Here is a 27,917-nt window from a genome sequence, read left to right on the forward strand (position 1 = left end):
TTTGGCCATACTACAAGGCTTGTGGGATCTGAAGTTCCCCCACCAGGGATCAAACCCAGGCCCCCAACAGTGAAAGTGTGGAGTCCTTACACTGGACTGCCAGGGAATTCCAAGGAACATGCATTTTTTTTAACACTGAAGTTTCTAACACATCAACAGAGGTTACTGTCAAATTACCACAGGACACAAAGATCACTTCAGTGGATCCTTTGTTCCATATTATGTTTTACCAACCAAAGCATCTTGCCACAAAGAACCACAGTCAAGGCACAAAGGTAAGAGGAGAGTCTGGACGAAGTCCTGTTGAGGTGGTAGGAGGAGCTGAAATGCCCTCAATAAACTGCAGTTTCTTGTCCCAGTCTTCTGTGAACCCCTGATTAGTCAGTAGCAGACAATCCAGTCATTTTAGTTTGGTTTGGCATGCATTGCGTTACCTTTTCTGACAACATATGTACCCTATAGGTTGTTTATTTTGGCCTAACATTAAAATGACTTACATTCTCTGATAGGAGAAGTGGCAAAACGTGAAGGATGGCAACAAACAAACAAAAAATCGGCTCTTATGAACCCTAGTTCCAGGCCAGATGCACACAGGCCAAAGGAAGTTGCCTGTCTGGCTCTTCCCTAAACATACTACCCTCTTCTACCCTGTCCCCAGGGTAAGGAAGACACCAGTTTCTTTCTCCCTGTCTGGCTTGGATACCTTAGCCAGGTAACAAGGCTGACAACTTGGGAGCAGCTACTTGGTGGCATTCTTTAAGGCCAGGGCTTTGGATAGGAATGCTTTTCTCTTTCCTCTAATACCTGACTCTCTCCTTTCCAAGTTCCCTTGGGGAAGCAATGAGAGGGTAGACGTGTCTTGCATGATCTCTTGCATCTTGCCCCTTCAGATGAGCAAGGTAACAGCTCTTGGAGACAAACAACTACAAGAAGGCAGGCGATAAGCCACACCTGCTGAAGATGGAGGCAGGGACCTGGGTTCTCTTTCTTCCTACTCCCTCCTCCTCACATTCCTACCTCTGGCCAATCCTACTCATAACAGAACCAAAGAAACCCTTCTCTCTTTCATTAGTCGTTAGGAATCGGTTCCTTTAGCCCTCTTTCCTGATCTTCGTTCTCAACTTCTTGATGCCCAATCTCTGCCCTGAAAATAACTCCTCAACTTCTAGACCCATGAGAACAACTGTCATTCACCTTTATTTCAATTAGAGGTACAAAGACCCCTGTGATCTTGCTAAAAAAAAAAACAAGTCTATTCTGGGTCAAAGAAACCCCTGAAAGGCTGTAGAGGGGTTTCTGTTTCCTCCTCTGGTTTGAGCAAGTCAGACCCTTCCACAGACTTGTTGTTTCTGGAAAAGTCTCTCCTTCCTTCCCAACCGGTCCTTGTGCAATAGAAAACCTGATGGACTTCAGGGGAGACCACCCCCTGAGAAGCAGCTCTCCACCCTGTCAGGAGGGAGCCACTGCAGTGCTCTCGACCTAGTCCAGTCCAACCTACTCCTCCACTGAAACCATTCGGGAAACCAAGGTGTTCTCCCACATGGTTCAGAACCAGAACCAGGCAGACATGAAGACATTCCAGTAGGTCACAGGAAGGAAGGCCCGTAGCTCTTGACCCTGCCTCACCCTGATGATTCCCATGCCCCTTCCTGTCACTCCCAATCTGTTGGGGGCCTGATGGTGAGTGGTGCAGCATTCTTCCGACCAGCCCGGATGCCTGGATAGAAGAGGGGCCAAAGTTTCTCGGTAAAAGTATCAGTGAAGGTGTAGATATGAGAGCGGTCTGTGACGTTGTAAAAAGACAGTGTGCCGGCCTCATAGTCTAGGAATATGCCCACCCGCTTGGGTTTCACCTTGATGTGCAAAGGGGTAAAAGGCATGGTAGTGGCTGCATACTTGTCCCCGTTCCATAGCCGCACCCGCCAGTAGCCAGTCTCAGGCAGTGGGGTCAGTTCACCCTTCCGGCTCACGGAGTCCTGGCACACGCCCACCGCCCAGTGGGTCTTGTCGCCCACCTCCACCTCCCAGTAGTGTCGGCCTGAGGTGAAACCCTCAGTAGCCAGGACGCAAGGGTAGAAGGTGAAACGCCGTGGAGTATCAGGGAGATCCCGGAGTCTTGTCTCCACGAACTTGACGCTCTTACGATCTTCCGACAGGACTAGGTTAGGATGAGCCGTTTCAGGGTCCAGGGTCACATCCGCTGGCGGGAGAAGCCACAGTGGGGAGCTAGATGAGGATGGGAATAGCTAAAAGCCCCTGCCTCGCTCTTCCAGCCTGCCTTTACAGAGCCTGCCCCCTGAAAGCCCCCAGAATCCCGTGGTTTGGTTAACCTTCTCAATCCTCAGTGTCACCTAAGGGAGCCGAGAGGAGGGGAAGGAAGGGGACAGGAGAGGAGGGGAGGGGAGGGAACAACGGCTTCTCATCCTGGCCCTAAAATAAACAGCTAATGATCTCTTGACTCCGCAAGGGCTGCTGGTTGAGGCTCCTGCCTGGTCCTCCCTGTATTCCTCTGATATCATCATGCATCTCACTGGGTGGAGAAGCACAAGGCACAGACCAAGGGCCAGAAACCATGAAAAATGTTAAGAAGGATACCGAGCAAGAGAGCATTACAGTCTGGCGATAGGGTGACCACGTGTCTGTTCTCCTGTAACAGTCTGGCTTATGCCTGTTTTCTGAGTAAGTATTAATGAGACTCCCTTTCATTCTCCAGAGGAGACCAGTTTTTGGCAAATTATTTAACCTCTCTGGGTCCCTATTGAGAAAAGCGTGGGACTAGGAGCAGATGACACCTGAGGCTTCTCACTTTGAGTTCTGTGACTCAGAGTGAGATTAGAAGCCAGGTAAAGGAGTGGATGTGGATATGGGCATGAAAAGTGACAACAGGGATAACTGAAGTCCGGATAAAGTAGGACCTAAAGACTTCCTTCTCTTCTGTTGGTTCCCTTTGCTAGTTTCCTTTTGGGAACAACTCACCAATTAGCTGTTTAAGGATTTTCCTTAGTGCAAAGTACTGTCGGGGGAAATTGCTGAAGTTCTTTTCCAGCTCTATGGATACTGAAGTCACCTCCATGGTCTTCACCTTCTCACATCTAGGAGGGATGGGGAGATAGGGGAAGAAAGGGCAGGGTCAGGGGAAGCTGCAGCTTAGTCACTATTCAGATGTTGTCATCTTTAGGGAGAAACTAAAATTATTCATCCTCGTACTTTCTCCTCTCTCAAGACAAGTACTCACTGCTTTCTTTTACCTATCTATGGAAAGAAAGATGGTCCCCTGGACAAATCCTTAAGAATGAGTTTTAGAACTTTCTGGAAGTACTGTTATATTTCATGCAGAGATACCACCCCTACCCCCCAACCCATTCCTCCTTCCATCTTGTTTGGACATGATTCCACCCACAGCCCCAGGCAGAATCTGGTTCTATTACATTATCTTGGTATCTACCCTACCAAGGAAGTCCTGATGCTCAAAGGGTAAAGGGGACTAGTACTCCCAATCATTTGCTCTGTAATTGGCTTCATGGATGCAAAAACCCTTCTCCCTTTTTCTACCCAAACACTGCATGACTTTCCCATTCTTACTCCCCCAACTCCCTATTGCAGCCCTACTCTTTAAGCCAAGACCTAACTCACTCAAAGAGATACAAGAATCACTTACTTTTCCAGGGTACTTTTGACATCCTAGAGGAAGGAGAAAAGAAAGCAATATTGGTCCTGGTAGTCAAGGGCCCTACAGGCAAACGGTTCCCCTCCTCCCCAAAGTTCTAGAACTATTAAACAGGCACAGGGAAAACTAAGGGTCACAGTGCAAAGGGGACGAACTCCAGAGGGATCTGAGTACATCTTTCCCAACCTAACCCCCACCTTCAGCTCTCGGTCATCATGAAACTTGGTAATTGATGTCACTTCCAAATAGTTTCCTGTGTGTTTGTCTTCGTTCCTCAAGAACACTGGGAGCTCAATGCCAGGGATAGGATTGTGTCTGCTCTTTGCTCTGTCCCCCAAGTACCAACCACACACCTGCCTCCTCGAGAATCAGTAGAGATAGTTCTAGACTGCTGGCACAGGAATGAATCACTCTCTCCCACTGTGGTTTGGTATCCCTTGTCTAGTACTGGTTAATAAATATTAATAAGTGCATGCCAATCCTGATTTGTGAATACTTGGGGTCCAGAAGACAAAGAAGACAAATCTCTGCTCCCCCAAGGATTTCCCAGTTTAATGTGGAAGGCAGAACACACATACATGAAAGGACATGAGAATAAATACCAAGCAATATATAACATGCAGATAAATATACAACGAAGCCTCACTGATTCAAATGCTGGTAATGTGATCTCTAAGATGAAAAATATGTTTCCTGGAGTTTTGCTAACACCATTCATTTGCTTAAGAAAACAGACTATTTCAAACATTTTAGAGGCACTATTTACATATCAAAAGCAGCATGTTACTATACATTATTTCAAGTGTCATCACACTATATTTCTGTTCTTTTTGAGCACTAGGTAAATCAAGTTCCAGGACTTAAAAGTAACGGTTACTGCATTTTACACAATTTTTAATGCATAGATTTTTCAGTAATTTAGACTAGACTGCCCTCCTCTCCAAAAAGTGAGTTTTTTCTTTGGTACAAATTAAGCACGTAATTGTTGACAAGACATAGGAACACAGAAGTGATCAAAAGGGGATGTGAGAAATCAGAGAAGCCTTTCTGTAGAGAAAGATCCTTTCAGCATGTCTGGAAGAAAGAACTGGATTTAGAGAGGCAGCGTGGAGGAGGGAGCACTGCAGGCTGACAGAATGACCTGGGCAAAGCTAGACTGTGCTTGGCCTGAGTGGCTATGCAGGGGCAAAGGTCGAACCTTAAGCATCTCGAAGCCCGACTGTAAGCACTTGCCCTCCACCTCAGCAGCCAAGTGGGCGAGGTCCCGGCGCTTGTCTCCAAGGTGAGCAGCATTTTCTCGGAGGCGCTGTAGAATGTCCTGTTCCTCCTCCTCCAGCCGTGAAAGTAACACCTGTTGCTCTTCATCCAGCCGCCGGTGAAGCTCTTCAAATTCCTTTAGGATCTGCTGTCGGCGACTCTCCACTAGTCTCTGAGAACAGAGGGTGGGTGTTATGTTTAACGGGGTCAGTGGGGCATAGGATACCATTCCTCACCCACCATGTGTATGAATTCACAGACTTCAAGTGTCATTGGAAAGAGTTTAAAAGGACACTCATGTTTCTCTCCACTGATATTTCCTTCTGTAAAGAATGGTTCCATCCCCATTAGTACCCCTACTGATGACTTGGGATGAAGACCATTGAGATAAAAAAATAAACCAATGCTGAAAAAAATTATTTTATTTACTAAATTAACTTCTAAAAAAGCTATACTTTTATGTTTTAGTAAAAAAATTCAAGACATAAGAACTCAATAATAATGACAAGTACTGTTACAGAGATACCACTATAATACCACTGTAATAATGTGACAAGTACTAATAGCAGAGATACCTCTGCTATTTCCTACTCTAAGTTCTAGCTAACACAAATTGTCAAGAAAAGGAAAGCACAAATACGGGAAAGTTAGAGATTGTCATCATTTGTACACTGTAAGACATCTACTTGATAAAAACCAGAGATGGGAAAACTGGAAAAGTATCAGAATCAGTAAGATTTTAGTAACGGACTGTTATAAAATATAAATTTAGATTTCAGGGCTGAGCCTGCTAAATAGTTTCAAGTCACTTCAGAGATTGACAGTTTACACCTCAGGAATGGGTTATAGACGTGAAAAAATAAAAGGGGCATTGGGTCTGGAGGTGGGGATGAGGGAGAGGGAGGAAAGAGAATTCAAAAGGTCACTGAAGGAAAGTTGGTGATTGGCGACAGTTTCTGAGACCACTGAAATGATAATTTGCATTAAAAAAAAAAAAAAACCCACACCACAGTTTTATTCAAGCATTTAGCAGGTTTTTAAACTTTCTATTTCCTTCTCCATCCTTTACCTTTAAGAATGTGATCAACAGGAAAAGGAAAGCTAATGATTAGGAATAAGCTTCATTTTCACTGATTTTAAGTGTTACAGGACAATAACTTTTTTAAGTTTACCTTTGCAATCAAAATTAGTTCAACTTTTTAAAAATTCAAACGCTTGTTTTTAAAATGTATAAAGGACCAAGGTAATAATACTTGCTTTCCATTGAAATATTGTCATTGTTAAAAAACAAACAAACACACACTAGTATTTCCACTAATTTCAAACCTGTATTTAATTCTTGGTAATCCCTAAATCTCATTTATTTCTTCTGGAAGGCTTTAATGACATTGAGTTTCTCTGCCACATTCTTGGGAATCTGCAACTGTGCTTTTTGTGCCTGTTGTTCTATTTTCTCTACTTGACGGTAAGCTCAAGGGGGGCAAGGACCATGTTTTTGGTCATCAATGGTCTGGTGTCAAAGACACGGTGTGGCCTATACTGGAAGCTTGATAAATATTCATTGATTCCTGCAGAATTAGTATCTCTGGTTTTGCCACATATTGGCTTGGATATGATCTTGGACTAGACACTGATCCAAGTTCTGTTTCCTTCTGTGTAAACTGGGGATAACAAGACTTACCTTATAAGGTATCTAAGTTACTCTTGCCTAATATGCTTTGCTAGACTCCCTTCTCCTTTTCTTGTACCTTCCCTATGTTCCACTGGGGCCAAGTCTAGCCTGACCTCTTAGAACTTAAAACTGGGCAGAACCAAGCATAAGACCTAATATAATACTTTAAGTTTGGAATGTCATGAACACCTAATGAATTAATGCCCAGGAATCAATCAATACTAGTTATTATTACTGTTACAATTAATACATCTTTCACTGTCCAGTAGAAGAAATAAGGCAGATACCAAAATACCAGGCTACAAATATGATAATACTATAGAAAAGATGTGAAATGGTATGAAAATTAAGAAAGCGAATTTCTGAAGAGTCAGGAAAGGCTACATAGTAAATGGTTTTCATTTTAGGATGGACAGGATCCTATAGGTAGAAGATGGGAAGGGGAAGAACATTCTAGGAACCCATACTACCTAGCATACTCGAGCTTATGTGAATTAAGAGAATGTGGTCCTAATGTGGCTGGGGGCTCTGGGAGCTCTTGGGCAGCTTCTTCACCCTTCCTGCCCAGTGTACCTTCCACATTCTCCAGCAGAGAGCCTCCTTCCTGCTCTACTAAGAAAAGGAGACCAACGGCCATGAACTCCCTCAACTTGCCAAATCCTTCACCCCTTACATCCTTCTCCTCTACTCTTAATCCATGACAAGTAACTTAAGCACAATGTTCAATGACAATCAAGCTTAATAAAATATCACTGTTTTTGAGAGAAGAGCATTTTTAATAAACCAAAAATGGTGGATTAAATAATATGTCATTAATGTTTAGTTAAATAATGTTCAGTTAAATAATGTGTGGCTAATGTTCAGGGATTCCCTGGTGGCTAAGATGGTAAAGAATCTGCCTGCAATGCAGGAGACTTGAGTTCGATCCCTGGGTTGGAAGATCCCCTGGAGAAGGGAATGGCAACCCACTCCAGTATTTCTGCCTGGAAAATTCTAAGGACAGAAGGAACCTGGTGGGCTACAGTCCACAGGGTCACAAACAGTCGGACACAACTTAGTGACTAACAACAAAGCTCAGTTAACTGCCTGCAGGGCAGGCCAAACGGGACTGCCTGCCTTTACCTTGAGTTCGCCGGGCTTCTTCTCCTCAGAGGACTTACAGCGGCTGATCTCCTGAAGCTTCTGCTCCAGCGGCTCCAGGCACTTCTGCAGTTTTTCCTGAGAGGTGTGAAGTAGAACAACATTTGTGGTTGGCTGGTACAGCCTATGTTCAGAGTCTAACCCATTTGTTTTAAACTATTTGCTTTCTATTCATCTGACCACCTCTTGATCCAGCTCCCTTCCTTGCTCATCTTAAGTGTCAACTTCCTACAGGTCCCTCCTCCTGCCACCAGCCTGTCTCCATGCCTTCCTTGATTGCAAAACTTTCATTGAACCTCACTGTGTCTAGCTGTCACCAACTCTCTGTCCTTCCCTAGCCCTATTCATTTTCTAACTGAAGGAACTACCTGTACTGACAGTGACCTTATGTACCCTGATATCCTTCTGGTTTTTTTTGCCACATGGCATGCAGGGTCTTAGTTCCCTGACCAAGGATTGAATCCCTGCAGCACTGGAAGCATGGAGTCTTAACAACTGGACAAATTAAAAAATTTGTTTTCCTATACAACTCTAACCACTTGCAAATAAAATCTTGATTATTCTATGAACTACCATAAAGTCTTGTTTGTAAGACTTCATTAACATAATTAGGTAAAGTACTTGATAAAGTGCTAAGACAGTAAAATCTCTAGTTCCTATTACTCAAATATTTACCCGGTGTCTCAGCAGTAAATTAAACCAGATGCCATGTTACCCATTATCTGGCGAAGATGCAAAAAGGCTGGTTCAGCTTAGCCTGGTTGGGATCATTCTAAAATGATGTTACCTGTTCCCAATACCAGTGGGTAAATAAGCGGTGTGCTGAGCAGGGGGACAGAATGAAGGAACCAGACCATTTTTTAGTTCTTTTTGAGTCTGAGATTCTCTGTGTGGTTTCATTCATTTATGAATAATAGGATACATTTTAAGACCACACATACTCAAATGTGTTACAAAAGTCAAGAGAGAAATTTGGGGGTACTTCTTACTGCTCTTCATGCCTGAGGACAACCAATCAGATGGGACTATGTGCACCGCACCCCCCCCTCCACCCCCCAGTACGTAGTTCTGAGGGGACTATAGAGTGAGGACCAGAGACTGTCTTGCCCTCGAGAACTCATGATCCTCTACCCAGGGAGTCTCCCACCCTCTGGGCTCCTCCCTCTTGCCCTGCATTGACATCAAGTGTCTGGTTCCCCACCTTGTACTCCTGTGTGGCATCATCCAGTGGCACGACGGTGTGGGCCCGGTGGGTGTGGGAAATTGCACATATCAAACACACAGCCTCCTGGTCCTCATAGCAGAAGAGGCTGAGGGCCTCATGGTGCTGGGGGCAGAGGCTCTCATCTCGGATCTTCCGCTTGACGGCCTGCAGCTGCTTAGCAATTTCCACCATACTGCCCAGCTGTCGATTTGGCCGGAGACTGCGATAGCGGGACGTCTTTCGACATACAGGACAAGGGAAGTCCCTCTCTAGGTCCTCCCACCAGCGAGTGATGCAAGCTTTGCAGAAGTTGTGCCCACACTCAATGATGACAGGCTCCTTCAGGTATTCCAGGCACACAGAGCAACTTGCCTCCACCTGTAGGTTCTCCAGAGCTGCAGCTGTGGAGGCTGCAGAGGCCCCGGCCTCTAACAGACTTGTCTCTGCCATTATTTAACTTGAGGTTAAGAAGAGAGAAGAGAAAAAAAAAAGTTAGTTGGGGGTCGGGGGTTAATTTTTTTGCATCCCTGGCCTGACATTTACCCCCATGTTAAATCCTAACTCCAGATTTAGCACTGTCATGGTATTTTTACATCTTCTGTTCCACTAGTCAATCTCTTTGGTTTCTCCATTTTCAAAAATTGTGACTCCCAGCTATCAGCAAACTGACACACAACCCTGCCTAGTCTTTCACCACTGCCTTCTCTTGTTAGAAGCAGAGGCTTCTTTCAAGTCTAGCCCAGAGTATTCATCCTGATCCAGGTTCATTCCACTGCATCTTAACAGTGTCAGAAACATGTATTCTTAATTTGACATCTTTTTCTAATAGATGAAAAAAAGAGTATGGGAAAGTGAAAAGTGCCTTAAGAGTCAAAGCATTAAGATTACTTAAATCAAGTATATTTTAAAGTTAAATGCTACAGAAGAGTTCTACTACAATAGCCCACTGAAGTCTAAGCTTGATTCTCTGCCACTGTTCCCTCAGTCTTTCAAACGGTAAATATTGGAATGAGTTAGGCAAGGGTAACAACCTCTTCTTTTCAGAAGAGTGTGACATTATGCTTCCCTTTACCAGGCCTAGAAGAAGTGTGCACTCATCATGGAATGAAATGATTCATACAACAACTGTTTCCTATTTGTGTGCATTTGGATGTTTGGAGCTGCTGTATTACGGCAGCTATACCAAAGAGTTTATTACTGAGCCCAGAGCAATAATTTCTTGAAAAGAAGAGTTGACAAATTTATTCTAAGTATTCAGTGCTGATTGAAGTCTTTTGAAATAGTTATTGATAACTAATTCCTTGGATATACTGTACTTCCAACTAATGGATTCTGGGGTGGTCGGGAATTAAGAGAGAAAAGTAAAGTGGCAATCAAAAACTCTAATGAAGCCTCAAAAGAATTGGAAATGCGCCTGAGAGATGTATAAAGCAGAAGGCTGGTCTCTGTTCCATCCTTAAAACATAACCACTATTATCCATGAAATATTTCATTTCTCTACCGCTTAACCTCTCTTTCTAAGGAACCCAAAAGAATAAAATTTAGTAGGTCTATCTATGTTTAGAGAGAAGTGGCCATGTAGTGAGTTGGGTTAACAATGATTATTTCTGTATATACTGATGGCAAAGGTGAAAAGTGTTTAATTTGGAGTAGGAACTGATAACATATTTGGACCTGAATTTCTCCCTCAACCACGAGAGAATTAGATGATTTTTCTCTACCTACAGGAATCCAACTTCGACCAGTAACCCCTGCCTTTTCCTAATCTTCTAGAAATTAGGTGGTCGCCTCGCCCGAGAGGAGCTGAACTGTATGCTGAGTTAGGGACCAGGATGGATCTAGACTGGCGAAAAAGTAGTGTTAGAAAGAGATGGGGAAAAGGTTAGGGAAGTATGGGGACAGGGCTTGGAGCTACAGCATTAGAGATGCCTTGAGTCATTTCCCCCCCCATTCCTCGTGTCTCAGTAGAAGGGCAAACTTCAAAGAGGTCCTCATTGTGTTTCTACCACTGTTGGGGGTCCCACCTTGCAACCCTTTCCTGAGCGTGGTCCACAACTCGGTCCCACCCCCGTCTCCATCTTCTCCCGCCTGATCTGGTGCAGGGGGGCTGGAGAAGGGGGAGAGGAAACGTCGTTGTTGGCAGGGAGGGAGGGATGCGTGTCCAGGTGAGAAGGTGTGACGTGAAGATGGGATGCCCGCCGCTATGACGCAGCCGAGACCCGCGGTGACGGCGTCAGAGTTTCACCCGGGGAGGCGAGCGGCAGCGGGACGGGGTAACGGCGGGGTAGCCAAGCAACGCCGGACGCGCTGACGTCGCCGGGGCGGCAAAACGTCCGCCCGGGCCTGAAACAGGCGGAGGCAGCTGTGGTTACGTGCGGGGGGCCGGTGACGCAGTCGCGGGGCGCTAGGACGCGGCGTGCGGAGCCGGTGGGCGGGGGCAGGCCCCAGGGCCCCGGCGCGGCGGCGGGACAGCACCTACCTTCCCGGCTTCGGGTCCGGGAGTGCGGGGCGCGGAGCCGCCGGAGCGCTGCCTCCCTCCTTCCTCCTCCCCCCGCCCCCGCCCCGCAGCGCGACACACAATACTCGCCGGAAGCGGAAGCCGCGCCGAGAGGCTCGTGTCAGTGGAAGCCGGGGTGTCGGCGGGCAGCCGCGGGAGGGCCTAGCGGCGCCTGCGGAACAAGAAGGCGGGGGGCCGGAGGTGAGAACCAGCTGGAGGAGTCAGGGGCGAGAAGAGACCCGGAGGGGCAGGTGGCTGGAATGCGGTCGTCCAGGTGACCCGAGGAATCCGCTGGAGAAAGAGGGCCGCGCATGCGTATGGCGGAGCGCTGAAGCCCATTGCCCTCAGGGCGCCTACGGGCGCCGGGGCAAGCGGTACTGTCCCGCGCAGGGTCGGTGCCCGGACTCTGGCCTGGCTCGGTTGGTCCCAGGTGGCGCTGGGAGCCGTCGAGGGCGTAGCAGGGGCGGGTTGCGGACTTTGAGCTACACTTCTCTGTCCTGCCAGTCTCGGGAGAAGGTGGCTCGCCGAGTCGGCGGCCAATAATGTGGCCGTCTTGCTGGTCTCAGCTGGCACGTCACTTCCGACTAGTTGAGTTTTAGGCTTTTAACATTCAAGGATTAGCTCAGTCCTGCTTTGGGCTTCGGATATTCCTTACCTTGTCCCTCCTAGGCGGGATTTATGGAAATTATCTGCTGTCTCCGCTGGAGTGGGAGCCTCAAAAGAGCTGGTACTGCGACTCTGCTGCTCACCTTTGCATCCTCGGCTCCTCGCTCGGGGCCCGACCGCAGTGAGCGCGCCTTGAACTCGGGTTCTGAATGCGAGAGAATCCCGTCTTTTTCCAGTTTGGGAGCTGTGACTTGAGTTTCTCCGCAGGAGTATATAGTGCTTGTATGGAGACTCCTGATTCCTGCGTTATAACCTCCTTACTTTCCTCTCCTGTTGCTGGAAGCTTCGCAGGTCTGTGACTTTGGAGGACGAGGGTGAGATGATGAGGCTAGAAGAGTCTGCAGATGGATGTGTGATGAGGTTGGGGGGAGGTGCGGAGTTGATGGAGCTGGGGAGGGTGGGTGCTGGGTAAAGGAGTGATGCGGCTGAGTAGGAGTTGGTGCTCTAAGCGCACACACGACTGGTAGAAAAGGCGGCCCACCTCCACTCTTCCCCCAACATTTGGCATACAGAATGCTGACTGAAAGAAATAAGCAGTTCAAAAGACAGTGCGATATAAATTCAGTATCTGGCATCGTTGGTTTTTTTGCTTTGTGCATGTCAGACCTGGTATTTCTACTGATACAGTATCCTTTTAGTTTCTTATACTGTTCAGTTTGACATAATCTTCAATAGTAACTAATACTTTTTTTTCCTATGGTTGTCATGAAGAACTAGACATCCCATCTCCTGACCCTAAACAGGATCCTATAGTGAACTGCTTGAGGAAATTGGATCTTAAAGATTACAGGTGGCAAACTTTGAAGTGCACTCCTCTGAAGATCAGAGAGGCCCAACTAAAACAGCTGATCACAGCTGTGGATTGAGCAGAACTTTTTGTAGGGCTGCCTTGAAGATGACAACTTTGGAGGAACTAAGGTGACTGGCAGTGGAAAGAATCAGGACGTGTGAAAATCCTTAAAAATTTATTGACTTAAATAACTTTGCTTATGTTATGAATAAAAAGAAACCTTTGTGCAGAAAAAAAAAAAAAAGAAATAAGCAAATTTTGGTGTCCCCTTCGAGGGAAAATGGCCATGTGGCCCAGCTTGTTACTGTGTAAGTTGTGATGCTGTATACAAACACTGTGCAGTGTTTAACCTCAGAGCATCCTGGGAGCCAGGAACCATTTACTTGCAGAAAATATCTAATATGGAAGATATAAAGATTTAGAGTCAGACATGCTGAGTACAGTTGATCTGCTTTTTCTTCACTGTTCTTTGCTTTTTGTTCACTTTTCTTTTTTCAGTAGCCAGTGGTTTGAAGATTAAATTCGATAAAATTACATTAACTTCCCTCCACCCCATTGTTATTTGATTGTTTGGAATTTTAGGAGCAGTACGTTTTTTATTTTACCGAATGCCTCAATTCGAAGGTAGTGAGAGCCATTAACTAGGTGGTCAGCCTCTTTAGCCTTGCTTTGTGGGGAGAGTGGTGAGGTTTGGTTCTGCTTTATAATTTGTAACTTTTAAGGTGTTGGCTAGCACTTTACTCTGGCTTTCTGTTTGTAAAAACAGATGTGGTACTAAGGAAATTATTAGGAGAAAGAACATTGCCTAGGAGTATGAAGAATGTGTTGGGCTCGAGTAATAGATTTTTTTAAGGGGACTTCATGCCCAATATGGAAGAAAAGTGGGGAAGAATAGGTAAAACTATAAAATTATAGTTTAGAAGTTTATTATACTATAAAAATACAGTTCAGAAGGCCATGTCGTATGTCATAGGCCAGGGGTAGATATTTTCGGCTTTATTGCCCATACTGTCTTTGTGTATGAAAATTGCATCAGATTATACTAAATGGTGAGCATTACTGAAGTTTGAATGTCATATAAATTCTTCACTTGTTTTGAAATTTTATTCTCTTTTTTATTTTACCCCCAATCATTTAAAAATGTAAACACATGAAAGGTTGTTGCTGAACCACGCAAAGACGCTGGGATTCTTGGCCTCTGGAGGAGAAGAATTTAATCCAGGGCCAGAGACGAGGCTTGATCGCTCAGAGCTTTTGTGTAATAAAGTTTTATTGAAGTATAAAGGAGATAGAGAAAGCTGACATAGAGATCAGAAGGGGGCAGAAAGAGTACCCGCTTGCCAGTGTTAGCAATGGAGTTATATAGTGTTAAGTGTTAGTCGCTCAGTCGTGCCCGACTCTGCGACCTCATGAACTGCAGCCCACCAGGCTCCTCTGTCCATGAGATTTTCCAGGCAAGGATACTGGAGTGGGTTGCCATATTCTTCTCCAGGGGATCTTCCCAATATACTCTCCAATGAATCCAAAGAATGTCTGGAGGTTGTAAAGACCTCACCAAACCTACTCCCATAATATACATTTTAAGATAACAGGATTAGCCGGAAGGTTTAATCCAGAGACTGTCCTCAGGCAGGATACATTATTGTTATATAATCCTAAGGAATGTAGAGGGAAAAAAGTTTGTCCTTTCTTCCTGCTTGAGAATTCCGGACCCCTCTCTCCTTGGGGACCCCTAGACTTCTTATCAACTTGCCTAGAAAGTGACTCTCACACATTTCTTAGCTTGTGGGCTGTACAAACAGATGACAGACCATAGTTTGCTGACCCCTTACACAGAACAATAAAGAAGTACTCAGTATTTTTCGAGAGAGAATAATTGAGAAAGAGGGTGATCACAATGCTATGATCTCTTATTTTCATCTGTCTATATGATAACACAGAAAATAATAAAGGAAATTTGAGATCTTAGCACAAATGTGTATTTGTTATGACCTGTGAAACTCGATCATGTGAGAATTATGAATATACTAATAAGATACAAGTATATTCTTTAAGCAAGAAAAGGTATTCCTTGTCTAAAAAAGGGATTGAGGTTCAGGAGAGGTGGAGTAACACCGAGTTGTGGTGGTGATTTAGACCAAAGGATTTCCAGCACAGGAATATGTGAAAATAAGTAATGTGAAGAATAATTCAAAAACTTTAAAGATACACTTTAATATTGTTTTTATAACAGGAAATGATATATCTGATGTATCTTTTATGTAGAAGATCTTGTGTAACCACTGAGTCACATAGAGGAAAAGGGGGTATTAGCCTTGCAGGAAGTAAACTGATCGAGGCCGGATATACGATATGGTAGGTTGAGGAGGGAAAGGGTTCAGCTGTCCAGACTTCTGAAATTCTTACTCAGAAAAAGGCAAAGCATCTAATTTCCCCCCCACTCTTTTTCCGTTTTTTTTTTTTTTTTTAGTTATGAAAAATTTAAATTACAGTCTTTTTATACTTTACATTGGCTTTTATTTTTCCAGTTCAGTACATTGGAGTTACCTTGTTCTTTTTCAAGTCTATGTTATTACTTCATTGTGTGGACATATGATTTGTTCAGCCATTTGTTTAAATAAGACATTTAGAGCCTTTCCGGGTGTTTATTTTTTGGCCATGTGGCTTGCGGGATCTTAGTTCCCCAACCAGAAATCAAACCCGGGCCTTGGCGCTGAAGGCGCTAAGTCTTAACCTCTGGACCAGCAGGGAATATCCTTCAAGTCTTATTAAAGGCTATAGTGGATATGCTTGTAATATATCTATTTCCCTCAGTTTTATTCTGGTAATACTTGATGTATAAACACTGTTTAGGTTGTACAACATAATTATTTGACATATTTGCACGTGTATCTTTATATTGTCACAACATCTGTATTAGTAGGACAAACGCCTGAAAACTGAGCTTCTTTGCAAAAAAGCATGGAAGTTTAAAATCCTAATCATCTTTTCAGTTTCCTTGCCATAAGGTACCTATTTATGCCCACACCTGCATATTATGAGATGACCTCTTTGCTTACAGTGAAGCCAGTGTTGATGTTTTTATATTTTAAATTTTTTTTTTAAGGGGAATTTTATTTTATTTTTTTTATTATTATTATTATTTTTTTTTGTCATACATTGATATGAATCAGCCATAGATTTACACGTATTCCCCAAAAATTTTTTGCTAATATTTTTCATTAAAAGTTTTTAATGATTGCATAACTGATCTTGTTCTGTAGGTAATGTACATTTTCCAGCCTTTTCTCAGCAGATGGGCATTTACTTAATTTCCTTTATAAAAACTTTTTAATTTTGCTGCTGCATAAACAGTGTTAAAGATTCTCTGAATGTTTGTCCTTATGTGCTAGTAGATTTATTACTGTGAAAAAGTAATTGGGTTGAAGGATATAATTTACATCAGCCCTCTGTATCTGTGGGCTCCTCATCTGTGAATATGGAGAGCTGCCATTCTTTAGAAAGGACTTGAGCATCAGTGGATTTTGGTATCCATGGGGAACAGCTGCAGTACTAATTTTTATGAATATTTCCGTAGTGACTTTTAAGAAGGCTATTATTATTTACATTTACCTTGACAGCAGTGTTGAGCTTTCCTGTTTTCCCACATCCCCGGAAGAGATGGTTATTATCTATGTTTTTATTTCTTTCTGGCTAGAAAAGAGATGTTTGGTTATTTGAATCACATTTTTTTCTTCCTTAGTAATTTTGAGTATCTTTTTGTTGTTGTTTGTTTGTTATTGGGATTTGTTTTCTGTGCATTTCCAGTCTTTGGCTGTTTTTCCTGTTGCATTGTCTGTCTTTCGCTTGTCAATTTATACATACATACCACACATGACATACTGTCCTCATTAAGAAATCCAGTTTGACCCCAGATTCTAATTTACTTTCCTATGTTTTCCTACAATGTTTTTTATTTTTTACATTTAGATCTTTATTTTTAAAGATATAATGTAGCTTGAAATTTTCCATGAATAAAAAGTTATAGAAATTAAATAAATTTTTAAAAATATATGATGTAAAAGGAAGATCTTTATTTTTCTCTAGAGCAGTGCTGTCCAATAGAAATGGAATGCAAGATACTTATGTAATTTTAAGTTTTCAGTCAAGCCGCATTTAAAAAAAGTAAAAACAGGTGAAATTAATTTTAATAGTATATTTTATTTCACCAACTTAACCCATTATATAAAAATATTATTTTACATATAATTTATTTTAAACAATTGTTAAACTAAGTCTTTGAAATCCAGTGTGTATTTTACACTTACATCAAATCTCAGTTCAGACTAGGCATGTTTTAGTTGATCAGTGGCCACGTGTGGCTAGTGGCTTTTGTAGAATAGCATGTGTTATATGGATTGGATGGATGGCTCGTTGTGCTAGCTTCATTTATTAAATAATCATCCTGTTCTTGTTGAATTAAATTTCACACTTGTCATACCTGAAATTGTTTCATAGTGAGATCTGTTTCTGGATTTTTAATTCTGTATTCTAATCTATTTATCTCTTACACCAACACCACAGATTTTATTTCATTGAATTTTCTTAGATGTTCTTGGACATGTATTCCATATATAAATTCTAAATCAGTTTTTGTTTTTTTTTTTACTGTGCTCCTCAAAGGAGTTTAAAAAATCTATTGTGTTTCTAAACAGAAAAGGGTTAAATGTATAATTTAATTGGGGTGTAGTTGGCATTTTTTATATTGTCTTCCCAGGCAGGAATGTGGTTTGCCTTCCATTCATTCAGGTCTCATTTTATTTCTTCAATGAGATCCTCATTTTTAAAAAACAGGTTCTTTTTATCTTTTTTTTTGGCTGTTATGCATGGAGATTTCCCCCCCAATTTCTGATAAGCAAACCACGTGCTTCATTGCTTCGATAAAGAAGAAAAAGTTGGTATTTGACTATTTCTTATATCTAGACCCCTATCATAATCTCTTACTAGTAGTAAATTTTTAACTATAGAGTTTAAGTATTACTGGCACTCCATGTTTTCATGTGTTTCCCCAGCTCATTCTTATGCATTTGGCCAGAGAAGCTCGTTTGAGAGCTGTGAATCAGTATGCTAAAGATTCTCAAAATTTGTTTCTGGCTTGTCTCTCTGTCCTGAAACTAAGACATCTGGAGCTCAACATGTACAACCTGAGGTTTTTCCCTCTCTCTCTTTCACGACTAATGTGTTACTGAGTTCCAGAAATTCTTAACTGCTGTCCTTCTCTCCCCCTCTGGAGTATCAAAGAATTTGTAGATATTTTAAAAACTACTGCAGAAATTAAAAGATCTCACTATAGAGCCTTCAGAAATAAATTCCCTTGCCCATTACATCACCTGTGAAGTTGCTGTTTTGGTTTGAATTGATGAGTCATTCTGCTGCTCTCACCAGTACCCCTTTCCATGTGCTAAGACAGTTACTAGCACTGATATCTATCCTTTTCTGTCCGAGAAGATGGAAAGTATCCTAAATCCTAGAGCATGTAGGAGGAAAATGTGTATTCTGGGGGGTATATATTGGTTTCCTAGGGTTGCTATAACAAGGTTTCGTGAACTGGTGGCTTAGAAGAATAAAATTTATTCTCTCACACGTCTGGAGGAAAACTGAAATCAGTGTTGGTCAGGTTGATTGCTTCTGGAGGCTCTGAGGGAGAATCTGATCCATGCCTCTCTTCTAGCTTCTTTGCTGGCAATCCTTTGTGTTCCCTGGCAGTCTCTCTCTCTCCACTGTCACAAGGGGTACTTTGTATGTGTGTGTCTGTGTGCAAAACTCCCTCTTCTAATAAGAATGTCAGTCTCTGGATTAACACCCGTGTTAGTCCAGTATGACCTTATTTTAACGTCATTACACCTACAGAGATCCTGTTTCCAAAAAAGATTACATTCTGAGGTTCCTAGTGGACATGAATTGGGAGGGGGCACTATTCAACCCAGTATAGTATAATACAAATATTAAAATTCACAGGTGTCGGGACTTCCCTGGTGGTCCACTGACTCACTGGCTAAGACTCTGCACTCGCACTGCAGGGGGTCTGGTTCTATCCTCGGTCAGGGAACTAGATCCCATTTGCTACGACTAAGAGTTCACATGCCATGACTAGAGCATCCCATGCTGCAGTGAAGACCTGGCACAGCCAAATACAGAAATAAATCTTTTTAAAAAATTCACTGGTGTCTCTAGACACTTCACCAGAGAGAAGTTTCCATGACACTACAATTTCCAGAGGTTCTTGGTGTAGACATTGAGTTGGTCAGTGGACTAGTCAGATTGTAGGATAGAACCTTGGCTGCTGCTCATTCATATGTACATATTTGGTTATGGGAAGCTAAGAGAATTGGTACTAAGAAGAGGAGGTTGAAAATAGACATAAAGATGACTTTTCTAACCACTTTTATGTATGTTCTCATTGTCAGCTGAGCCTGGGAAATTTGCCACTTTTGATCATCTGGCTCTGTGTCATCGTACCACCTTGCTCGATTACTTGGTGCCAAGGGGTCATACCAGAGGTCATCTCTGGCATCCTTCCGTCTCTAGGCAAAGCCTCTCTTCAAATCTTGAGTGACACTTAAGTAGGGGAATCATGGGATTGTCAAGCGCTCCTCCGCTCCCCTTACTTGATATAGACAGAAGAGGCACTTTTATCTTCTAGGAAAGAGTGCAGAATTTGGCTTTCTTGGTTCTCAAGCTGGCTGTATTTTAGGGAGGGAACCAAAATGAGATGAGTCTGCTCCTAGTACAGTGAGTATATAGAAGGTATTATATAAATGCGTGTTGAATTAAGGAATTTTTTCCTCAAGGGGTAGCTCTTGGCGTAGTACATAGCTAATGTTTACCTGTACAGTGCTTTGACTCCTTTGACTTCCAAAAGAGCAGTATGTGGAGGGTTTTATGACTCCAGTTCTCCTCACTGCCAAATAACCATCCATCAGAACTAAGTTATTTGCAGTTCTCTAAATCTAGTGCCCTACTTCGCAACTAGATGTTTATTTCTTCCTGGATTCCTCCTAATCTTGCTCCCACTTCCAAGTTATTAACATTTTTCTCTGCAATACTTCTGTACTTTTACAGTGTTCTTGAATTATTGATGTTTTTATATCTGTCCTCCACTATACTGGGAGCTACTTGAGATCAGAAATTGTCTTTGTTTTCCTGTCACCTCAGTATCTTGACACATGGGAAGCCTTAGTTCAAAGAAGGAAATCAAGGTTTGAAAGAGCAATTTGCCTAAGGTCACACAGCTGGTGTATGGCAGCACCAGAAGGAGAATCTAGATCCTAAATCACTGAATAGCTATAAAGAAAAAAGCGCTGCACAGGTGTCAGGAGACCCAAGGACTAACCTTGAATTGGCAGCTCCTGTGTTATCCTGCCTGGGTGTGATTCTTTACCTTTATGGTATTTTGATTCTTGTTTGTAATGCTCTTTTTAGGACCATCAACCAAAGGTACTTTTTGTATGTGTTTCTTCCAAGGAAATTGAAAAAGTCTCAACTCCCTATAGATTCCTTTTAAGCTAAGCAGCTGAAGAGAGTTGTTCAGGTGCTTTATAGGGCCCTTTTGGATCTTATGTTCCAAGTCTTTGTACCTTACCCAAACGCTCTCCATAGGTGACTCCACTACCCTTTATTCTTTTTCTCATCTGCATGTTGAGATGTGAGATTTCCTCAGGAGCAACTGCCTTCTGCTCTCCAAGGTCCTGAAAAGATACCCCTGGGCTTCCTGAAAATTCCTGTTTCCCGGAATGCAGATTTGAGTTCTGATTGGTTCTTTTTTTTTTTTTTTTCTTTCAAGTCTTTATTGAGTTTGTTACAATATTGCTTCTGCTTTATGTTTTGTTTTGTTGTTTTTTTGGCTGCAAGGCATGTGGGATCTTGGCTCCCTAACCAGGGATCGAACCTGCACCCTCTGTGTTGGAAGGCAATGAACCACCAGGGAAATCCCCTGATTGGTTCTCGAAGAAGAAAGGAAAAGAAGATGGCAGATGATCTGCTTATTAGAAAACACAGGAGAATGAAAGGCACTACTCAGGTGATAGAGTCAGATCTGTTATTTTGTGTTTCTCCATCTCTCCCTCTTCTTTGGCTGCCTCATTGAGTCCACCTCTGCTTCTCTTGTTGCTGAGGTCTCAGATTTTATTCTAGAGGTGCTGGCATGACTGAACTCAGATGTAGGATTAAGGAGATTAGGACTGGAGGATTAGGTAGGGTCCAGAAGCTGATGGGTTTATTTATCAGAGAGACTTCAGAAACTGTATCTCTCACACTCAGACCTTGGTCTGGGATTAACATAGTGTTGTCATTGATCATACCCTGAGGATTCACCTTAGTGAATCCCTGAGAAACTAGAATGTCTTCCCTCCCATCCTAATAATTCTACTGCTTAGGAAATGACCCCAAAGTAATAGTCCTAAAGTCCTCTCCCTGTTCCCACAGAGTACCACAGAAAGATTCAGGTGAAGAGCCTGACTCTTAGGATGTGAAACTACTGGGATGAAATTTTTTTTTCTTTTCTTTTTTTTTTTTCTTTTAAAGAGTATTTTCTTTGCTATTGATATTTAGTGCTTCACTATTTTGTTAATTATGTTGTTGTTCCTCTCCTTTATCCCTCTCATTTAATTAATTGCCAGTTTCTGACATTTTTAAACATTTTAGCTGTCTCCTTCCATTTCCGCTTTGTCCTGTTTCAGGTCTTTCCTAGATGGTGGCCGCTGACTCCCTACCTTTATCTGAGCATTTGTTCTGACTCCGTTGCCCCACTCCCAGTGTTTCCTCTGTACTGTGTCTTTGGTGATGTTTCTGACTCAAAACTCTGTCATCTGACTACTCAGTCATCTTTAATGATGACTTTTATCCTTCACCTATTGGGTAAAATCTAAATCTCTCTGAAATGGCTTACAAGGCTCTTGATGATCTTGTCCAGTGGATGGTCCTACGTTTATAGATGGGGGATTTGTGAGGAAGAACAGACCATTTGCAGAGAAATAGACAACTGCATCTTTGTGCACTTAGGTTTTTGGGGATTCCATATGTGATCCTGTTAAAATGTAAGGAGAGAAAGTCTTTTTACAGTCTTCTTTTTGGCTGATGAAAGAAGCAAAGGGATCCTTCTTTTTTGTCAAACTGAGTACTTTCTAGGGAAGCCAAGATCTTTGCAAACTGCTCATGGAAATTACTCTCTTTCTTTGTAATAACAGAGGTAGGCCACGGGCCACTGAGGACACTCATTAAGCATGTACTCCCAAAATACCGAAAAGAGAGTCTTATCAGAAACAAACTTTTATTAAAAGACTATGTTAGGCACTGTGCTCGGTCATGTGGATACCAGTGAACAAGACAGACATACTCCCTTCAGGAATCTGTGATCATAGCTTGGAAAACAGACAGCTAGTTCTAAAGTATTTCTCTGGAGATATAACCAGTTCCAAACTATCTATTGTCTTGATCATAACTCCTTTAGAGTTACTGTCTTCATAGTCTTTTTTCTTAAGATTATTAGTCCCTCTTGTGCTTCCTCCTTTTTGCTTTCAAATCAGCATTTAACAAAGCCTTTATTGACTCTGCTGACCTGTGTAGCAACAATCTTTCCTTTGCTGCAATGAAAGAAATGGTATATGTTTAAGTTTCCTCAATCTCACCTCTCTTTGACTTCTGCAGTCTCTCTTCTTCTCACCACTTAACTCACACTGTCTTCCAGTGGTCCTCAGAGGCCTTTCCCTGGTCTTTGTGGCTCCTGATCCCACTCCCGCTTCTCCCTCCTTAGTCTCAGAGCACTGTTAGATACAGTCCAGTTTGCTCAGTTTCTCCCGTTCTCCCCACCACCTCTCCCCCTACCCTACTTGCTTCTCCTGTGAACCTCTGACAGAATCTTCATATCTATTCAGGGATTTGTTGCTGTTTTCAGCTTTATGTCTGGTGATGTTTTCTTCACACCCAGAATCCTCTAGAAGATTCTGGAGAGTAATGTGAAATCTTCCTGATGTTTCTGTGTCATGCACTTAGAGAAATTTCAGTTCTCTAGTACCTGAGAATTTTAGAAATGAAGTACTATAGTATGCATTCACAAATAATTTTTACCAACATAATCCAGGAGTGAAAGCTATTGTTGCATTCAAAATTATATTTAGAATACAGTAGTTAATTTTTCTGTAACTTTGTAAAAGTAACAGAGCAAGCCATCCCAAGGTTCATACCTAGTTTAGACAAAACAATCAAAGGATTTACCTATCTTTTGAGACCTAGCATCTTTCCCCTTCTGTAGTACTTTTCAAAAAATGGGCAGCATATCTAAATAAACATTTCTTCAAAGAAGACATACAGATGGCCAGAAAAGCACATGAAAAGATGTTCAACATCACTGTTTTATCAGAGAATGCAAATCAAAACTATGGAGAAGTGTTCCCTCATACCATTCTGACAAATGGCCATCATCAAAAAGTCTATAAACACAGAAAACAACATAGTGTTGTAAAGCAGTTATCCTCCAATTAAAAATAAATTTTTAAAAAAGTAGGGACATGAAAAAAGAGAATATGCCAATAAAGGGTATTTTAATTGGTAAAATAAAAAAGTGAATACATACCCAAGAAAATATAAAATATTTAGTTGTTTAAAAAAAAAAAAAAGGCTGCAAACAATAAATGCTGGAAAAGATGTGGCGAAAAGGGACCCCTTATACACTGCTGGTGGGGATGTTAATTGGTACAACCACTATGGAGAACAGTATGGAGGTTCCTTAGAAAACTAAAATAGAAGTACCATATGATCCAGCAATCCCACTCCTGGCCATATTTCCACGGAAGCTCATAATTAGAAAAGATACATGCACCTCAGTGTTCATTGCAGCACTATTTACAGTAGCCAAGACATGGAAGCAAACTAAGTGTCCATTGACAGGAATAGATAAAGATGATGTGGTACATGTATATATAATGAAACATTACTCAGATATAAAAAAGAACAAAATAATGCCATTTGCAGCAACATGGATGGACCTAGAGATTATCATACTGAGTGAAAAAGTCAGAGATGATTTCAGTCATATGTGGAGCCTAATTTTAAAAAATTATACAAATGCACTTTTTTACAAAACGAAAATCAACACAGATATTGAAAACAAGCTTATGGTTACCAAATGGGAAATGTCGGAGGTGGGAGGATAAATCAGGAGCTTGGGATTTTGGTGGCTCAGACAATAAAAGAATCTGCCTGCAGTCAGGGAAACCTAGGTTTGATTTCTGGGTCAGGAAGATCCCCTGGAGAAGGGAATGGCTACTCACTCTAGTATTCTTGCCAGAAGAATTCCATGGACAGAGGCTACAGTCTGTGGGGTCACAAAGAGTTGGATACAACTGAGCAACTAACACTTTCACTTTGAATCACTTTGCTGTTTTACATCTGAGACTAATAAAATATTGTAAATCAACTATACTCCAGTAAAATTAAAAAGTTGGACTGAGACTCTTATGGCACCTTTTCAATGTTTTGTTGATTTTATGATAAAATTTATTTCAAGAGTTTTAGAGCAGATACTTTGTTGTGTGAATCTAATTCATAGTGCTCTTTAAATTCTTTGTGATCATTGCTAATTATTTTGAGTTCTGAGCACTGACAATGTGTTGAGTACTTTCAGCTTTCACACAGCTTTAGAACCAGTATTTACATTGCTAACAATTATAAGCTACAGGTGAGTTTTGTCAAAATCATTTTTTTAAGTATTAGAAAAGCCGATTACTATTTACTTTGAACTGAATCTTACACAGAATTAAAGGCGTTACTACTTGTCATAGTTTTTGTACAGTATCACATGTTTCAGACTGATGCATGTCATTGTTGCCTTGTTCCCTCTCAGATCCACGAGATTAATGTTTATAAAATTTAAAAGCAGTGTTAAAAGTGTATCCAAGAACTTCCCTGGGGGCTCCCAACCGCAGGGGGCCTGAGTTTGATGCCTGGTTGGAACTAAGATGCAGTGCAGCCAAATAAACAAAAATAATTCAAATAAATATAAAAAATTGTATCTAGACTTCCTCACTTCATTCTGTTTATTCCTCATATTTTAAGGTCTTGGCATTTATAGATATGAAAACACTGCACAGTTATTGCTGCAAGAATAGCAGTACGGTAACAATAAGAACAAAGGAGAAGCCCAACAGATACATTGTTTAGAAATGTTAGCAGTATGAGGATTTAACAAAGTGATGATTTTCATAAATGTAGAATGAAGAATGTACAACCCTAGCCACAGAGCTTGTGACTGAACTGGCAGGTGGTACCACGAACGTGTCTCCTGCAATGACAGCAATTCCTCTGTTGATAGACCCTGTGTTAGCCTAGACCTTGCTAATGAAAATATGTTAGGATTGATATCACTTATTTTACTGTTTATCAGTTGCTATTTTGTTTTCCTTAGCAACCAATATGGCTTACTAATGTATATTAACTGAAAACCAGTATGGAACAGAATACTGTAGAGGGCTATGAACATTAGTTAATATGCTACTATGACTTTTAAGGGCATCCCTAGTGGCCCATTGGAGAAGGAAATGGCATCCCACTCCAGTATTCTTGCCTGGAGAATCCCATTGACGGAGGAGCCTGGTAGGCTACAGTCCATGGGATCGCAAAGAGTCGGACACGACTGAGTGACTTCACTTTCACTTTCACTTTCTAGTGGCCCATGGTAAAGAATCCACCTGCCAATACAGGAGGTGTGGGTTCGATCCCTGGGTTGGGAAAGATCTCCTGAAGAAGGAAATGGCAACCCACTCCAGTCTTTCTGCCTGGGAACTCTTGTGGACAGAGGAGCCTGGCGGGCTATAGTCAATGGGGTTGCAAAAGAGCTGGACACGACTAAACAACTAAACAACAGCATGACTTTTAAATATTGAGCTGCTTAGGTTTGGAAGTCAGATGGGGCATATTTATGCAGTAATAAGAGGCCTCAAGAGTTAGGATACCTGCTTTTAATGCATGGCTCTTGTGGAGTGAGGGGAAGGTATGGTCTTTTTGTTTTTTCTGATTCTTTTCAGCTGAATAAACAAAAGTAGATAGACTGAGTTTGAATAAAAACGAAAAAGTGTCTTCACTTTATTTCTAAAGTCAGATGAGGTGGCCTGCGTATTGGTGGTTATGTAATAATTTCCAGCTTTGTTGTTTGTTGTTGTTCAGTCACTTGGTTGTGTCCAACTCTTTACACCTCGATGGACTGCAACACGCTAGGCTTCCCTGTCCCTTACCAATTCCTGGAGCTTGCTCAAACTCATGTGCATTGAGTCAGTGATGCCATCCAACCCTCTCATCCTCGTCGTCCTCTTCTCCTCTGGCCTTTAATCTTTCCCAGCATCAGCGTCTTTGCAAATGAGTCAGTTCTTTGCATCAGGTGGCCAAAGTATTGAAACTTCAGCTTCAACATCAGTTCTTCCAATGAATATTCAAGACTGATTTCCTTTAGGATTGACTGATTTGATCTCCTTGCAGTCCAAGGGACCCTCAAGAGTCTTCTTCAACATCACAGTTCAAATACATCAATTCTTTGGTGCTCAGATTTCTTTATGGTACAACTAGCATATCCATCCGAGAAGGCAATGGCAACCCATTCCAGTACTCTTGCCTGGAAAATCCCATGGATGGAGGAGCCTGGTAGGCTGCAGTCCATGGGGTTGCGAAGAGTCATACACGACTGAGCAACTTCACTTTCACTTTTCACTTTCATGCATTGGAGAAGGAAATGGCAACCCACTCCAGTGTCCTTGCCTGGAGAATCCCAGGGATGGCGGAGCCTGGTGGACTGCCGTCTATGGGGTTGCAGAGTCAGACACAACTGAAGTGACTTAGCAGCAGCAGCAGCACATCCATACATGACTGCTGGAAAAACCATAGCTTTGACTAGACAAACCTTTGTCAGCAAAGTAATGTCTCTGCTTTTTAATATGCTGTCTAGGTTGGTCATACCTTTTCTTCCAAGGAGCAAACGTCTTTTAATTTCATGACTGCAGTCACCATCTGCCATGATCTTGGAGCCCAAGAAAATAAAATCTGTCACTGTTTGCATTGTTTCCCCACCTATTTGCCATGAAGTGATAGGACCAGGTGCCATCATCTTCATTTTTTGAATGTTGAGTTTCAAGCCAGCTTTTTCACTCTCCTCTTTCCAGCAGATGTTATTAAATGCTTAGTGCAAGACTGGGATTCACTGTCATTCTTGCAAGTTATTTCACACTTAGAAAATAGCATGTTATGAGAGAGGAGGTTCTATCACACAGGATGTGGTTAGGGAGGGGAGGGCGGAGATCCAAACAGAATTTAGTGTTTAGTTTTTCTTGTCCTGCCTTAAAATATAAATTTTAAGCAATGATCATAACATATGTTCATACAATAGAATATTATTCTGTAATAAAAAGTCAAGTACTGATAAGTGTTACAACCTAGTTGAGTCTTAAATATGCTGAGTAAAAGAAGCCAGACACAGAAGACGACAAATGATTTCATTTCTATGAAATGTCCAGAATAGGCAGATCTATGGAAATAGGAAATAGTGGTTGCCAGAGGATTGGGGGATTTGAGGTGGGGGAAGGTCATGGATAAGGGATTTCTTTGGGAAGTGATGGAAATCTTCAAAAATTGTGGTGCTGGTTGAAACAACTCTGAAAATTAATTAAAATGTGTAGAATTATACACTTTAAATGGGTGAATTATATGGTGTGTAAATTACATCTCAAGAAAGCTGTTAAAAAATTAAAAATTTACCTTTAGGGAGTCTCTTGGTGGCCCAGTGGTTAGGCCAGTGCCAGACTTGGGTTTGATCCCCGGTCAGGGAACTAGGATCCTACAGACTGCATAGTGCACCCACCCCTAATTAATACATTTAGAATTTAAATTGAAATTAGTAAAAGGTGAAAATTTTGAATTAAATAAGATGTGGGCAGTGTGGAGATAATCTGTGTTATCTAGATGAGCACAGTTCAATAGAAGTAGAATGCATATGTGTGCAATTTA

At 42.0% G+C, this 27,917-nt stretch overlaps 2 protein-coding genes and 1 non-coding gene across 7 annotated transcripts in view; 2 read left to right on the forward strand and 1 right to left on the reverse strand.

Moving 5' to 3' along the window:
• Nucleotides 1–192: 192 nt before the first annotated feature.
• On the reverse strand, nt 193–11,652 carry TRIM39 (tripartite motif containing 39). Of its 3 annotated transcripts, none has more exons than XM_061147207.1 (8): nt 11,420–11,652; nt 10,965–11,047; nt 8,938–9,397; nt 7,719–7,814; nt 4,866–5,096; nt 3,659–3,681; nt 2,977–3,092; nt 193–2,200 (listed from the first exon to the last, which is right to left on the reverse strand). In XM_061147207.1, exons 3-8 carry the CDS (start codon nt 9,388–9,390, stop codon nt 1,653–1,655), a joined length of 1,467 nt encoding a protein of 488 aa, XP_061003190.1. In that variant the 5' UTR covers nt 9,391–9,397; nt 10,965–11,047; nt 11,420–11,652; the 3' UTR covers nt 193–1,652. The 3 variants fall into 3 exon arrangements, with proteins under 3 accessions (XP_061003190.1, XP_061003189.1, XP_061003188.1); XM_061147206.1 differs by having other exon boundaries at nt 10,965–11,283; XM_061147205.1 differs by lacking the exon at nt 10,965–11,047.
• Nucleotides 11,653–11,687: 35 nt separating this feature from the next.
• LOC133059715 (BOLA class I histocompatibility antigen, alpha chain BL3-7-like) overlaps nt 11,688–27,917 on the forward strand; it is a 41,452-nt gene continuing 25,222 nt past the window's right edge. For all 3 annotated transcript variants that reach the window (XM_061147210.1, XM_061147208.1, XM_061147209.1), the window contains exon 1: nt 11,688–12,394. In XM_061147210.1, the coding sequence (XP_061003193.1) occupies nt 12,253–12,394 (142 nt within the window). In that variant the 5' untranslated portion in view covers nt 11,688–12,252. The remainder of the gene's footprint in view (nt 12,395–27,917) is intronic.
• On the forward strand, nt 12,618–12,732 carry LOC133060050 (small nucleolar RNA SNORA8). Its single transcript, XR_009693715.1, has one exon. It is a non-coding gene; the product is annotated as a small nucleolar RNA SNORA8 (small nucleolar RNA).

Source organism: Dama dama, chromosome 7 (assembly GCF_033118175.1).
Source record: "Dama dama isolate Ldn47 chromosome 7, ASM3311817v1, whole genome shotgun sequence".
Taxonomy (NCBI): domain Eukaryota; kingdom Metazoa; phylum Chordata; class Mammalia; order Artiodactyla; family Cervidae; genus Dama; species Dama dama.